We start from the raw sequence: 12,684 nt of genomic DNA on the forward strand, positions 1-12,684 counted from the left end.
GACTTAAAACCCCAACAGAAAACAGATCAAACGAAGGCTAATGCAGGAAGGAAAAATCAAATCTGTCGAGGGAATAATCGGGGACAGCGATGATTAACAAGTGGGCATTTAGCACAACGTGAAATCAGGGAGTGAGAGGCTTTACTCTGCATTATTACTTTTCAAGTGCTGCCTTTCTATGCTGAAGCTGGATTCACATCTTCCCTTTCTGAGACTACAGGGTCCTCGGTAAGCTCTTCACAGTCCAGGGCATAAACATGGCATTAAGAGTGGCTCATGAGAATTATAGGTTGTGGTGTTTTACACAAAGATTTCAGCTCATTAATGCAGTCGAAATCTCCAAATGAAATGCTGGGAAAAATGTGGGAAACCAGAGTCCCTAATTCTATTCCCAAGAAATAGTGCTACCTTTTATTTCCCTACTCTCTAATTTATTGGGACCCCCAGTACTGGTAATTCCATGGATAGTGAAATAACAAGTTTTACTCTGGGAAACATATAATAAGGGTTTTAGAGGTAACCAAGCTTGTGATCAGGATTTCGTAGACCGTGAGGCCGAACTTTTCCTCCATTTCATGAAGGGTATCAATTCTTGCCTGACCAGATGGACTGTATTTTAACTCAATTTAATTATAACATCACTTATCAAGTAGATCACCAGCACAGGAAGACTGATGCCCAATTAAGACAACCGAAAAGTCTCATAAGGCGTACCTCCTGCTCCATAAATTCCCACCCTATATTAAACCAGTCAAACTGCAGTCATTTATGCAGCAGATATCTGATGCTCAGACTACTGTAAGCCCCCATGAGTGGATCAAATAAAAAGCCAATGTTCACAATGAAATAATGATCTTTGCTGGCCACTGCTTTTGTCCACACCGGAGCACCAACATAGGGCTTTGCAGTGGTTTCACAGTTACCTCATGGGAGGCCACTATGGGGAAAAAGAAGATGAATTAACTATTAGATCAGTACTTGGTGGTCCAGATCTATGAACAAATCAACAACTATGTACCCCTTTTGTTCCATCTGTGCACAGAAAAGACAAAGCAAAGAAACCCGCAGGGCCTTTACAAACTCTACCTGTGCTTTCAAAACCACTGTTGAGGTGGGTTATTTCGTAAAACAATCGTCCAAAAGATTGTCACGGGCCCTGTACTTGCAAAACACAGTTAGGGCAATATAATTATCAACGATCTCCAGGGAAAAAGATTGATAGACAGAGGTCCTCAGTATACATCACAGTTTTGGAAATTTCTATTGAAAAGACTAGGGACTGTAAACTTATTCTCAAATGGATGGACGGATTGAAAGGTTAAATCAATACACTAAACAATATTTCTGATGTTTTCTCATAAGTCATCAAGAGGACTGGGCAAAGTGGTTAGCTCTAGCAGAATTGGCATACAGAAATTATTTGAATAGTTCTTTGGAGAGTTCATCTCTTTTCTGCAATATAAGTTTCACATAGTTTGCCTTAAGCCCTGTCTCCAACAACTATTCCTTCATTATCAACATCTCTTACATGCCAAGTCATTGAACCAATGTGTCCTTGATGGGAATCACTGGCCTACTCCTCCCTACAAGTTGGGGACAAAACGTGGCTTTCTGCAAAAGTTTCTGTCCATAACAGGATGTCACCCCTCCGTTTGTGCCAAGTTGGTTGGTCCCTTATAAATCCTCAGATGAGTGGGTTCTACAGCACTATGACTCGCCTTGCAGTCTCATTACATAACACAACTCGTTGTGAATGTACCCAAGGCAAAACCAGCTCTGTTTGAGCCCAGTGGTCCTCCTTCCACTCCTGTGATTGGAAATTAATTAAAAATCATGATGTGTAGTTCTTCCTTGACTCCCTTATACAACATGGTAAAATCTATAATTTAATGATCTCCAAAAGATAATGAGAACCTGATGATTTTGTTTATGGTCCTCAATTAGTGGCCAGGTCTCATCATAGATATTCTCATAAATCTGGTCAGTGCCTTCTCAAAAGGGGTAGTATTTCTGGTGTAGGGTTCTTATGAGGGCCCATATGAGGCAGGTTAGGCACACAAAATGTCTTCCTACAGACAGGACTTGGCATTAATGGTGGATGGAAGATGAAGATCGCTTTGCAAAGATAAGAACTATAAATGTGGCTTTCCCAGAGGAAAGAACAGTGTAATTGTGCGTCCCTCTTAAGAGCGTCAGGACCAAGACAAGCAGAAGCATTGTAAGGATACCTACTTACAAAAACATGGCACCTAGTTAAATGACCTAGGTGTCTTTGTATTTTCACATCCGACCACGTATGCACCCTCTCCACCTCATACCTTTGTTGTTTTCCTTAATTTCTCCTCCTTACCTGTCCTTTCTGCTCCAGTTTCAAAGAGTTGCTTGCATTCAGGCATTATATAGGCTCCAGCTTCTACTGCCTACACTGCATACTGACTTCCCCCTCAAATACTGGTTAATCGGGCTCCAGGGAAGAAAGTCAGTTCTTCTCTGCTGACTCATTATCACTATTGCTACTTTTGAAGCTGGTAATTTATTTTCCTGTGCATTGTCAGTTGATGCATGTCTGAAGCTATTGTTTCCTTATACCCTTTGTAAAAAAGTGGTGTATTATATGGTATGGGGGTTAGTTGTCACCGTGTAATGCTCACAATACCCCAAAGATTGTCCTTGGATTCAGACTAGTACATTTTTAGCTCAGTCCTGGTAGTGTGGCAAAGAGCAGTCGGGTTTTACTCAGATAAACATGTGTTAAGCATTTCAGAGCACCAACATGGACAATAAGTTACTGACACGACTCAAAAGAAATCTGACACCAATTTATAAAGATTGAGCTCATTTTTATATAGAGTTAGACACCATAACGAACACAATTGGACAAGTATTACCGGAGTTATAGATTTTAGAAGCCATATTAAATCACAGGAGAACTGGCATTCAAACTTTGCATTGAAGTTTAAGCGAGAAATATCACTAATTGCAAAAATGTAATTAGAAAGCAATTTGGATGAAACCCTTACAGGGTTAAAGATGTGCAGTCCATAGGACCAATTGACAACAGTCAGTTCAGTTTTACCTGGCCCATGGCGTCTGATTGCAGAGTGGACCTGTCTGTCTGTGGTGCTGAACGGGACTCACTTTGAAGTCAATGGCGGGAAACCACTGTTGACAAACAACCACTTAAGAGGGCAAGCTGCAGGAAACCCATGCAGGCTTAAGGTTGTGCAGGTCCTAGGTCTAGGCCACAGCAGTCATTTCACTTCTACCTGGTCCATGGGGTCCAGGTGCAGAGTTGCTCTGGCTGTCTGTGGTGCTGAACAGGACTTGCGCTGGTGCTAATTTTAACACTCACACACATTGCTGTCAAGGGGATGCCAAATCTCAGCTGGGGCTGGGTTTCCGATGCCAGCTGCAGTTTGCACGCTATGCCCTACACCATCAAATGTGGGGGTTAGATACCGGACTGGCAACCAACGAGCCTTGGGAGTGGTAAGGGTGCAAAAATCCTCTAGATACTTCCTGGGGTCCAAAGGAGTGGTGTAGCAGCCTGAAACTTGGAGGCAGGCTAGACTACAACTCCCAGAATACCATGGACCACCCAGTTTTCGACGATCCCACTGTGGGCCCCAATGGTTGATGAAGATTTGGAATCTGCGGGTATTTTTACGTGCAGTTTGCAGGGGAGTAGTGCCACTAGTCAAAGGGAGACGGAAGGTGCCTCTGGCTTCCACAGCGGTCCCTCTGGTCGGAAGTGATGACTTTCAGCCAAGGACGGGGGTCCATCACGCAGTTCTGAGTCTGTTGCCTCAGGGACAGTTTTTACATCTTTTGCTTTGAATGAATAGACAAAGTCTGGTTGTCGGTGATGCAGAGCTCCTCTTGGTCCTTCTTCGAAGTTGGTCGATCAGATCTGAGGCTCTGGTGTCTGAGGGTGTTCCTTAAATCCTGGATTTAGGCGAGTTAGGGGTGTGAAGACTAGTTGCCAATGGGCAGCTAGCTCCTACAGCTAATCCACCCCTGAGGTGACCATATCCGGTGGGACAGGTCACCTTTAGCTATCCAAAACCCTCTTTCCTGACACTCCTAAGATGGCAGAAATCAAAATTTAGTGCACAGACCGGGCTGCTAACCCTAGAGGTGTGGTTAGCCTGCTGGGTGTGTGCATAGTCCTGCATACGTAATTTCCAGCCGGGCCATGAGCACATGTGCCTGAGGAAGGGGGACGGCTGTTTCCTCCACTGGGGACAGCAGGGAGGGCTATCAGGGGTGGTCCAGCATTTGAAGCTCACCGTCCTGATGGCTCTATTCACTGACCCGGCTGAGAGCGGGAGGTGTGACCTCCTTTCTTCCTCAGCTTTAGTTCCCGACTCCTGGGAGCACCTAGGGTGCCTGGCAGGAGGTCAGAAACCTGGTGTGGCAGCAGCAAGCACTTGAAAAAGCACGGGCTGCTCAGCACAAAGAAGGGTGCCACCGGGTAGCATGCCAGTCATCCCTCGACACCAGATTTGTGTTGTCTCTGACTCTCCTATATTTTCCCCCACATCCTTCCTCTGCTGTTTGTTTGCAAAAAGCATCAGGAGGGGAGAGTAGGGAAGGTAAAGGTGAGAATCTGATTAAGAATTCCTTGACAGGTCTGAGCCACCAACTGGTAAGTCCACTGTGGCCATCTTGATACACAGGTCATCTTCAAGAGATGCACAACACAGTAGACAGAGAGGTCATGGTGGAACATGGAAGTGGATACTTTGTTTGGGGGCAACAAGCGGACAACCAAATGCGAGTCAACACTCTTAGGACAACCAAACTAGGTGGGAAAGATATGGTAGATATATGGTAGCTAGAACCTACTTCCAGATTAGAGGTTGGATCCTAGCCAAAACTTAGCTCTAAACTACGTATTCTCCTGGCATGGAAATCAAAGCACAACGCAGTATCGCATGGGCCCTTTTGAGACTCAGTAGGAAGAAGCCATCACAGCAGCTCCGACATTATGTGTGCCACCTTTAGTCTACCACTAAGATATGTAGAGATGAACCAGTCAAAGTGAGGAACATTAGATCTAATAAGATATATCTTTAAAAGAGGTGGACAAACATGCATAGTTTTTTTTCTAATGTACTATGCATAATACTTGTAACAAGATATTTACACTCAAAGCAACTCTTGTTAGAAAACCAATGCAGTTCACATAATGTTTAATGAAGTAATAATTAAGAGTACTTAAGGAGTATTTGAATTAATTTGTGAAAATTTTACATAAGCACACAATAAATGAAAATATTAATATAAATAAGAAAAGGACTGTAACAGGTGTTTTTTATTTGTAGTGTAGGTTTTAACACGGCTAGAACATAACTACTATATCATAATTGAGAAACAAGAGGGGTGTGCCAGCAATACTTCTTTGGGCTTCACAAACATCTATAAAGGGAATTTTGTGTTTGAGTAAGTTACCTGCAACATCTGAAACGAGTAAGAGTTTATCCTGTTATGGTCTCTTAGATGAGTGAGCTATGCCTGCATATCACAATCTAATGGTTGCAGCAGTGTACATAGTTGGAACCTATTGTGAATAAATATTACAGTTTGGCATGTTTGCGGCTTTGCGTTCGTGATGTTTGCAAAAAGGTACGCAGGATACCAACAACAAGGCTGAGGCCACATATTTGCAAGAGTAATGACCATGTGTTTATTAGAGAGCCATTCTGCACACATCGATTCAGGATGTGAGCCTACACCTCTGCATATTAGGGGCAACCGACATAGAGGTCTCAGAAACAAATGCAAACATTCCCAGTGGGAGGAGATGTGGTGTAATGGCAGTATTACTTACCTGGGCATGGGGCCACTCATGCGAGTCTGGATAAATCAGTGTACACGTATGTGCCATAAATTGTATATATGTGTAACTGAGTAACACAAACATAAATTGGTAATGTAAAAAAATAAATTGAACACTGTCCTGGCTGTATTACTTGTGTTATTCATATATCCTTTCTCACCTTTCACGGCTCCAAAAGAAGGGGTGCTTAAAGAAGTCCCTTAAGGACTGGTGCTCCTCATCTGGGTTCAGAAGCTTTCGGATCAGGTCCTCCGCCTCCAATGAACTGTCCACCTCATCCAGAGGTAATCCATTCATATCCTGTCCCACTACTCCAGTCATGTACTGGATCACGTTTGCTAGGCCCTGAAACCGGAAGGAAGAATGTTATCTTACCAAGGCACAACAGACACTTGCATGTTCAATGAGCATTGTTTTAAAATAATATTAAAGCACAGGTCATAACTAAATGCACTGGGGATGATGTACAGCATTTTATTACATTAGTAAAAAAACAACTCAAATTTGTTTTGGAAATTAATAGTTGTTTCACTTCCTACAACCACTGTGCCATTAGTATTAAACTTAAATTCCAATAAGTGACATCATGGCATCCAAGTCAACAGTACTTGAGCCAGTCTAAAGGTTAAACTGTACTTAGGCCAAAGAAGAATATGCAGTCCTCTCCCCTTATGCGTCTCCTCTTATCTTACACCACTGTAAATGAAAGTAGCTTATGCATAAATACATGGAGACAAATCTAGTAATTTGACTGCTACAGTGAAACAGATAAAGGCAAAGGGATGCACATGAACCATGTAGACGTCTGAAAGCTTCAAATTGTGTTCCACTCAGAATAATTATAAATACACAGAATAGAATCAGATAGAGATCAAGGTTGGTAGGTGTTGAATCTGCCAGAGACATTCCTGTATTCTAGTCCTCATGCTAAGCACTAGGTGAGGCATATTCCCCATCAGGGCCAGTTGGAATGCTGTTCCGTGGTCCATGTGGAGTGCCAGTCTGAAGGTGTAGCTTTAGGGGGCAAGAGCATGGCAAATAGGAAGGCTGTCAAACAAGGCATGCTTCACCTCACATCTGGAAGCCACCGGTCTCCTGAAGAAGCAGGTGTAGCTAGCCTTAAATCTATGGCTGTGATAGTCACTTTCCTAGTGTTGGTTGCCTGAAGTTCTAATCCAAGATGTTGCTGAACTTTTTCCCTGTAATGTAATGTTCCGTCTATCTGGCCCATATGGATTCATCACAATAAATTAATTTCGCTATTTTTCATCACATTCATCATTCATTTGAAAGCCTTTTGTCCATGAATTGTTACCCGTTCTTCTGCAATTCGGTTCCTTTCTGAATTATTTAATTTTGCAGTCTTTATGCTGGGCTCAGACTCTACCCTTGTTCAGGGTGGTTTTGGTGCCTAGCTTATCAACTCTTGTATTAGCCATCATCAAAAATCAGGAATCACCAAGATTGTCCAAGAATGTTTTTGCCATTTACGGTTTTCCTCAAGGGTATTCTTAAGGATAGTCTTGATACCTTTCTTCTGAATATTAAGTGCTCACTGAAGCCATGGATACTGGGAGGAGTCGCCCATTCCTCAGACAATCAAAAAGGAAGTTCTGGGCAGTAAGACGAAACTGACTATTAGCAGGCTAAGAATGATGGTAATTAGAGTTTTTTCATAAATAGGCTCCAGCTCTTCTGCAATACACTTATGAATGTGCTCAAGAGGACCCACCTTTGGTTGTACTAACTACCTTCATTCTTGATACACTCTTCAAACCACTGCTTTCCTACTTGCTTATCCAGAACAAAGTCACATATCTGCCCCCACTGGCATTTACACACCTACTTTCCAAGGAAGGATTTTTACTTCACAGTTTCAGAAATCTTTGAGTCACCATCACAAAAGCAAACGTCCTAACTAAGAAATGCCAACTCAAGGAAGGTGGACATCTGGTCAGATGCCATAACCCCAGTAAATGGACTACCTGGTAAGAATTTCTAAGATGTTTTAATCCTGTTCTGGGCAAGTGGAATTCTAAAATGAGTAGTCTCTTGGCCCCCTAAGGTACTATTTTCTGTGGGTTGAGTTATGTTACATTTGTGCCTGCACACATGCAATACACAAAGCTGGTTCACCTCCTACTACCTCCCACCCTTCTGGCTCGTCTGTGGGGGATTAAACAGAGGGACACCTTGCACATTTGACTGTCTTAACAGTCTCTCATGCAAATACTGTAATGTGTGATGTGTAATACTAATAAATTGTTGAGAACCACTCAACTCTGTTGGCATTTTAGTGCCTTTATGACAAAGATTTCTACAATTCCACTTTCCTTTTCAACGCCATCATTACTATCAGCAGAAAGTGTTACTCAGGCGGTAGCAGGTGACAGGGGTATTGTATTTTTCCGTTCCAGGAGCATTACCACGTGTAATGTGATTTTCAGGTCAACGACCCTCCTGTAAGGTTTCCCCTCAGACCACCTCACGAAAGGTCTTTACTTCAGATTTCACAGCAGGTGCTTTACAACCAGCCACTGGAAGCTTCCAGGTCTCAGCACACACAGGACATGTTAAGCTAATAGTGAAAAAGACAACTGTAACTTCATAGGTTCTTTCCTCAAAAGTAAAACAGTAACACTGGAAAGAGGCTGTCGGAGTCCCACACAGATTTCCCTTTGCATAAAGAGACATCTAATATTTTACTAGTGGACATTACCAACATGATGAAGAAAGAACGGGGTTGTGAAACAATTAAATTTTCCCCACAATTTTAAGTTACTGCTCCTAACTGTTGGGAAAACTGTAGGTTGAACAAGCTCCATAAACCAAAACATCCATGAAAAGCGTGTTTGACGTGTGCTGACTGGCGGGATTTCACCTCCGAGGTATGCCTCCCTTGTTTACTGCATCTCCGAGTGATCTGTTCCTTGGGAGCAAAGGACAGACACTGTTACCAGCACAGAGAATTACACTGGGAGGGAAGAATGGCCACCATCACCTGCTTTGCTATTTGGCAGTAGAAACACTAGGGTAGAGGGTGGAAGGACAGACACCATTTTCTACAGGACAAGAACGTGGACACCACAAACCGCACAGAAAACAGTGATCATTTAAAAGGACACAAGACATTTTGTGGAGGTACTTATGTCAGAAAATGTGGAGCAAAAAAGATATTCACGGACCTGCGCAAGCTCTCCCTGCTTGATCGGTGCCAAACCAGGTCGATTATTTGAAATTACCTGCATGTCACTTTTGATCAGCTCTCGCTTTACGTTATCCGCGCTGTCTCCAAATCGCAGGCTCTTATCAAAGTCTGCTAGATAGCACTTTCCCCTGTAATCTAAGGACAGTGGGACACACTTTCATAAATACCATTCATCTCTTTGATTTAGAAATAACAGCAATTTCGATAGGCTGATTTCATATCAATACCATAAACTGGTTACATGATTGTGCAGTGAAGACTTAGGGTAAGGCAGAGGTTTGTTTTCCACTTGATTGAAAACTTTATCTAAATGAGATGTGAAGATCGTTAAATTCCTGCATAACTGATCATGGATTAGTTTACATGCATGGAAAACGGTTGATATGGTAAAACATTTATCAGCATATCACTACACTCTAAACTTAAAAACCTAAATAAAGAGGGACCTGAACCCCGAGTGAAGTGTTGTTATTCGACCAATGTACCCTGATCTACAGGACAACACAACCATCTTGCAATGAATCAGAAATCGACAATGCTGAATAAATGCTGCATGACGACCCTGCTCTTTTCACATACCCTGTAAACACTGCATACCCGCAGTGACATTTGCCGTGTCAACACCACAAGTTAGGAACACACCCACCACACTAGTCTCTTCCACACAGATGATACTACAACCACACAGTCTCAAACCAAATGTACAAGTACGGCTATAATCACTCCGGACTGCTTAATATCTACAATGCCAGATGGGCAGTTCGGGCGCTATACAAATACTAGGAACTACACAATTATGCAATGAGATGATTACAACTGTAAAACAAAAGGAGTAGGTGAAAATATAAACCACTCAGAACTTGAGACAATCAGTATGTGTGTGATCCTGACTTCAGTACATGGTAGCAGTGGCCCACGTTTGAAAGATAAATGGTTCACTGGAATGAAACAGCCCTACATGTATAGCAGATGTTTCTTTATGTTGACGGAAGAATGGAACATATTAGCTGAAACAGAATACTGAAAGCAGTTGCGTACAACAATGATTAATGAAGGCTACAGGAACATTAACATTTCCCGCCATACACTGCAGAAGGAATTAACTGCTATACGGTTAACATCATTTGTGTGAAGGCTAAACTCTTCTGAGTACAGCCACTTATAATTCAGATAGTATTCATTACTTATATTTAAAAGAACTTCATTGTTGTCATCTTAAAATGTTGTCAAACCTGCAGAACTGTAAATGTAATTGTTTAATAGATCCAAAATAATGCACTTGTTTTACGAAGTGTGTGTGTATGTATGGAAAATGTCACTTACCCAGTGTACGTCTGTTCGTGGCATGTAGTGCTGCAGATTCACATGCTATGCATATCCCTTCCAACATCTAGTGTTGGGCTCGGAGTGTTACAAGTTGTTTTTCCTCGAAGAAGTCTTTTCAGAGTCACGGGATCGAGTGACTCCTCCTCTCGGTTAAATTGCACATGGGCATCGACTCCATTGTTAGATTGTTTTCCCGCAGAGGGTGAAAAAAGGAATGATAGAGTATAGAAATATAAGAGATGTCTATGCAAATGTAGATGTATATACATATGTACAAATGTTAGAAACTTAAACGACTACAGGCTTCCGGGGAGGAGGGAGGGTGCATGTGAATCTGCAGCACTACATGCCACGCACAGATGTACACTGGGTAAGTGACATTTTCCGTTCGATGGCATGTGTAGCTTCAGATACACATGCTATGCATAGACTACAAAGCAGTTAGTCCTCCCAAAAAGCAGTTGCTAGCCTGTGGGAGTTGAAATTGTTTGGAATAAGGTCCTTAAGACAGTTTGGCCTACAGTGGCTTGTTGCTGTGAGAACACATCAACACAGTAGTGTTTTGTAAATGTATGAGGGGTTGACCACGTAGCTGCTTTGCATATATCAACCATTGGTATGTTTACTAAAAAAAACCACTGTTGCACCTTTGTTTCTTGTAGAATGTGCTTTAGGAGTGATCAAAAGTTGTCTCTTTGCTTTGATACAACATGTTTGTATACATCTAACAATCCATCTTGCTAAACCTTGTTTTGATATAGGATTGCCTATATGTGGTTGTTGGAAAGCAACAAAAAGTTGCTTTGTTTTCCTAAAATCTTTAGTTCTGTCTATTTAGTACATAAGAGCTCTTTTGAGATCTAATGTATGAAGAGCTCTTTTTGCCACAGAATCTGGCTGTGGAAAGAAGACTGGCAATTGCACTGTTTGATTGATGTGAAAAGGAGATACTACGTTTGGTAGAAATTTTGGATTTGTTCTTAGTACAACCTTAAGTTTGTGCACTTGGAAAAAAGGTTCTTCAAGAGTGCTTGTATTTCACTAACTCTTCTTCAAGAAGTAATAGCCACAAGGAAGGTGACCTTCCATGTTAAAAATTGAATTTGGCAAGAGTGCATGGATTCAAAAGGTGGTCCCATGAGTCTGGTAAGTACAATATTTAAATTCCATGATGGAACAGGTGGTGTTCTGGGTGATATGATGTGTTTTAATCCTTCCAGGAAGGCTTTGATAGCAGGAACTCTGAATAGAGAAGTATGTTGAATAGTTTGTAAGTATGCAGATACTGCAGTAAGGTGTATTTTAATGGATGAAAAAGCCAAATTTGATTTCTGTAAATTAAGTAAATAGCATACAATATCTTGTATAGATGCTGTAGGTGGATCTATGGTTTTAGATTGACAATAGTAGACAAATCTTTTCCACTTGTTCGCATAGCACTGTCTAGTAATAGGTTTTCGTTCTTGTTTAATTACTTCCATACATTCTGATGGAAGATTTAAATAACCACATTCTATGACTTCAGGAGCCAAATTGCTAGATTGAGAGCACTGGGGTTTGGATGGCTGATTTGACCTTTGTTTTGGGTTAAAAATCTGGTCTGTTTGGGAGTTTGGAGTGAGGTACTACAGCTAGGTCTAATAGTGTTGTGTACCAAGGCTGGGGTGCCCATGTTGGTGCTAAGAGTATCATGTTGAGTGACGTTTGATGTAATTTGTTGACTAGAAATGGAAGGAGTGGGAGAGGGGGAAAAGCGTAAGCAAATATCCTTGACCAATTGATCCATAGAGCATTGCCCTTGGATAGAGGATGTGGGTGTCTGGATGCAAAGTTTTGGCATTTCGCGTTTTTGCTTGTTGCGAATAGATCTATGTCTGGTGTTCCTCACCTTTGAAAGTACTTTTGAAGTACTTGGGAGTGAATCTCCCATTTGTGTGTTTGTTGGCGATTTCTGCTGAGGAGATCTGCCAACTGATTGTCTATTCCTGGAATGTATTGTGCTAATAGATGAATTTGATTGTGAATTGCCCATTTCCAAATTGTTTGGCCTAGAAGGGACAGCTGAGATGAATGTGTTCCTCACTGTTTGTTGAGATAATACATGGTTGTCATGTTGTCTGTTTTTATGAGAACATTATTCTGTTTGAGAAGAGGTTGAAATGCTTTAAGGGCAAGGAACATAGCTAATAATTCTAAGTGGTTTATGTATAGCTGTTTCTGTTTGACATCCCATTGACCTTGAATGGTTTGATTGTTTAGGTGAGCTCCCCAACCGATCAATGATGCATCTGCTGTAATTATGGTCTGA

At 41.7% G+C, this 12,684-nt stretch overlaps 1 protein-coding gene across 3 annotated transcripts in view; it reads right to left on the minus strand.

Moving 5' to 3' along the window:
• RNASEL (ribonuclease L) overlaps positions 1 to 12,684 on the minus strand; it is a 164,408-nt gene that overhangs the window by 58,160 nt on the left and 93,564 nt on the right. For all 3 annotated transcript variants that reach the window (XM_069232069.1, XM_069232070.1, XM_069232071.1), the window contains exons 3-4: positions 9,085 to 9,185; positions 6,003 to 6,187 (exon numbers count right to left, since the gene is read on the minus strand). In XM_069232069.1, the coding sequence (XP_069088170.1) occupies positions 6,003 to 6,187; positions 9,085 to 9,185 (286 nt within the window). The remainder of the gene's footprint in view (positions 1 to 6,002; positions 6,188 to 9,084; positions 9,186 to 12,684) is intronic.

This window comes from Pleurodeles waltl, chromosome 4_2 (assembly GCF_031143425.1).
Source record: "Pleurodeles waltl isolate 20211129_DDA chromosome 4_2, aPleWal1.hap1.20221129, whole genome shotgun sequence".
NCBI lineage: Eukaryota > Metazoa > Chordata > Amphibia > Caudata > Salamandridae > Pleurodeles > Pleurodeles waltl.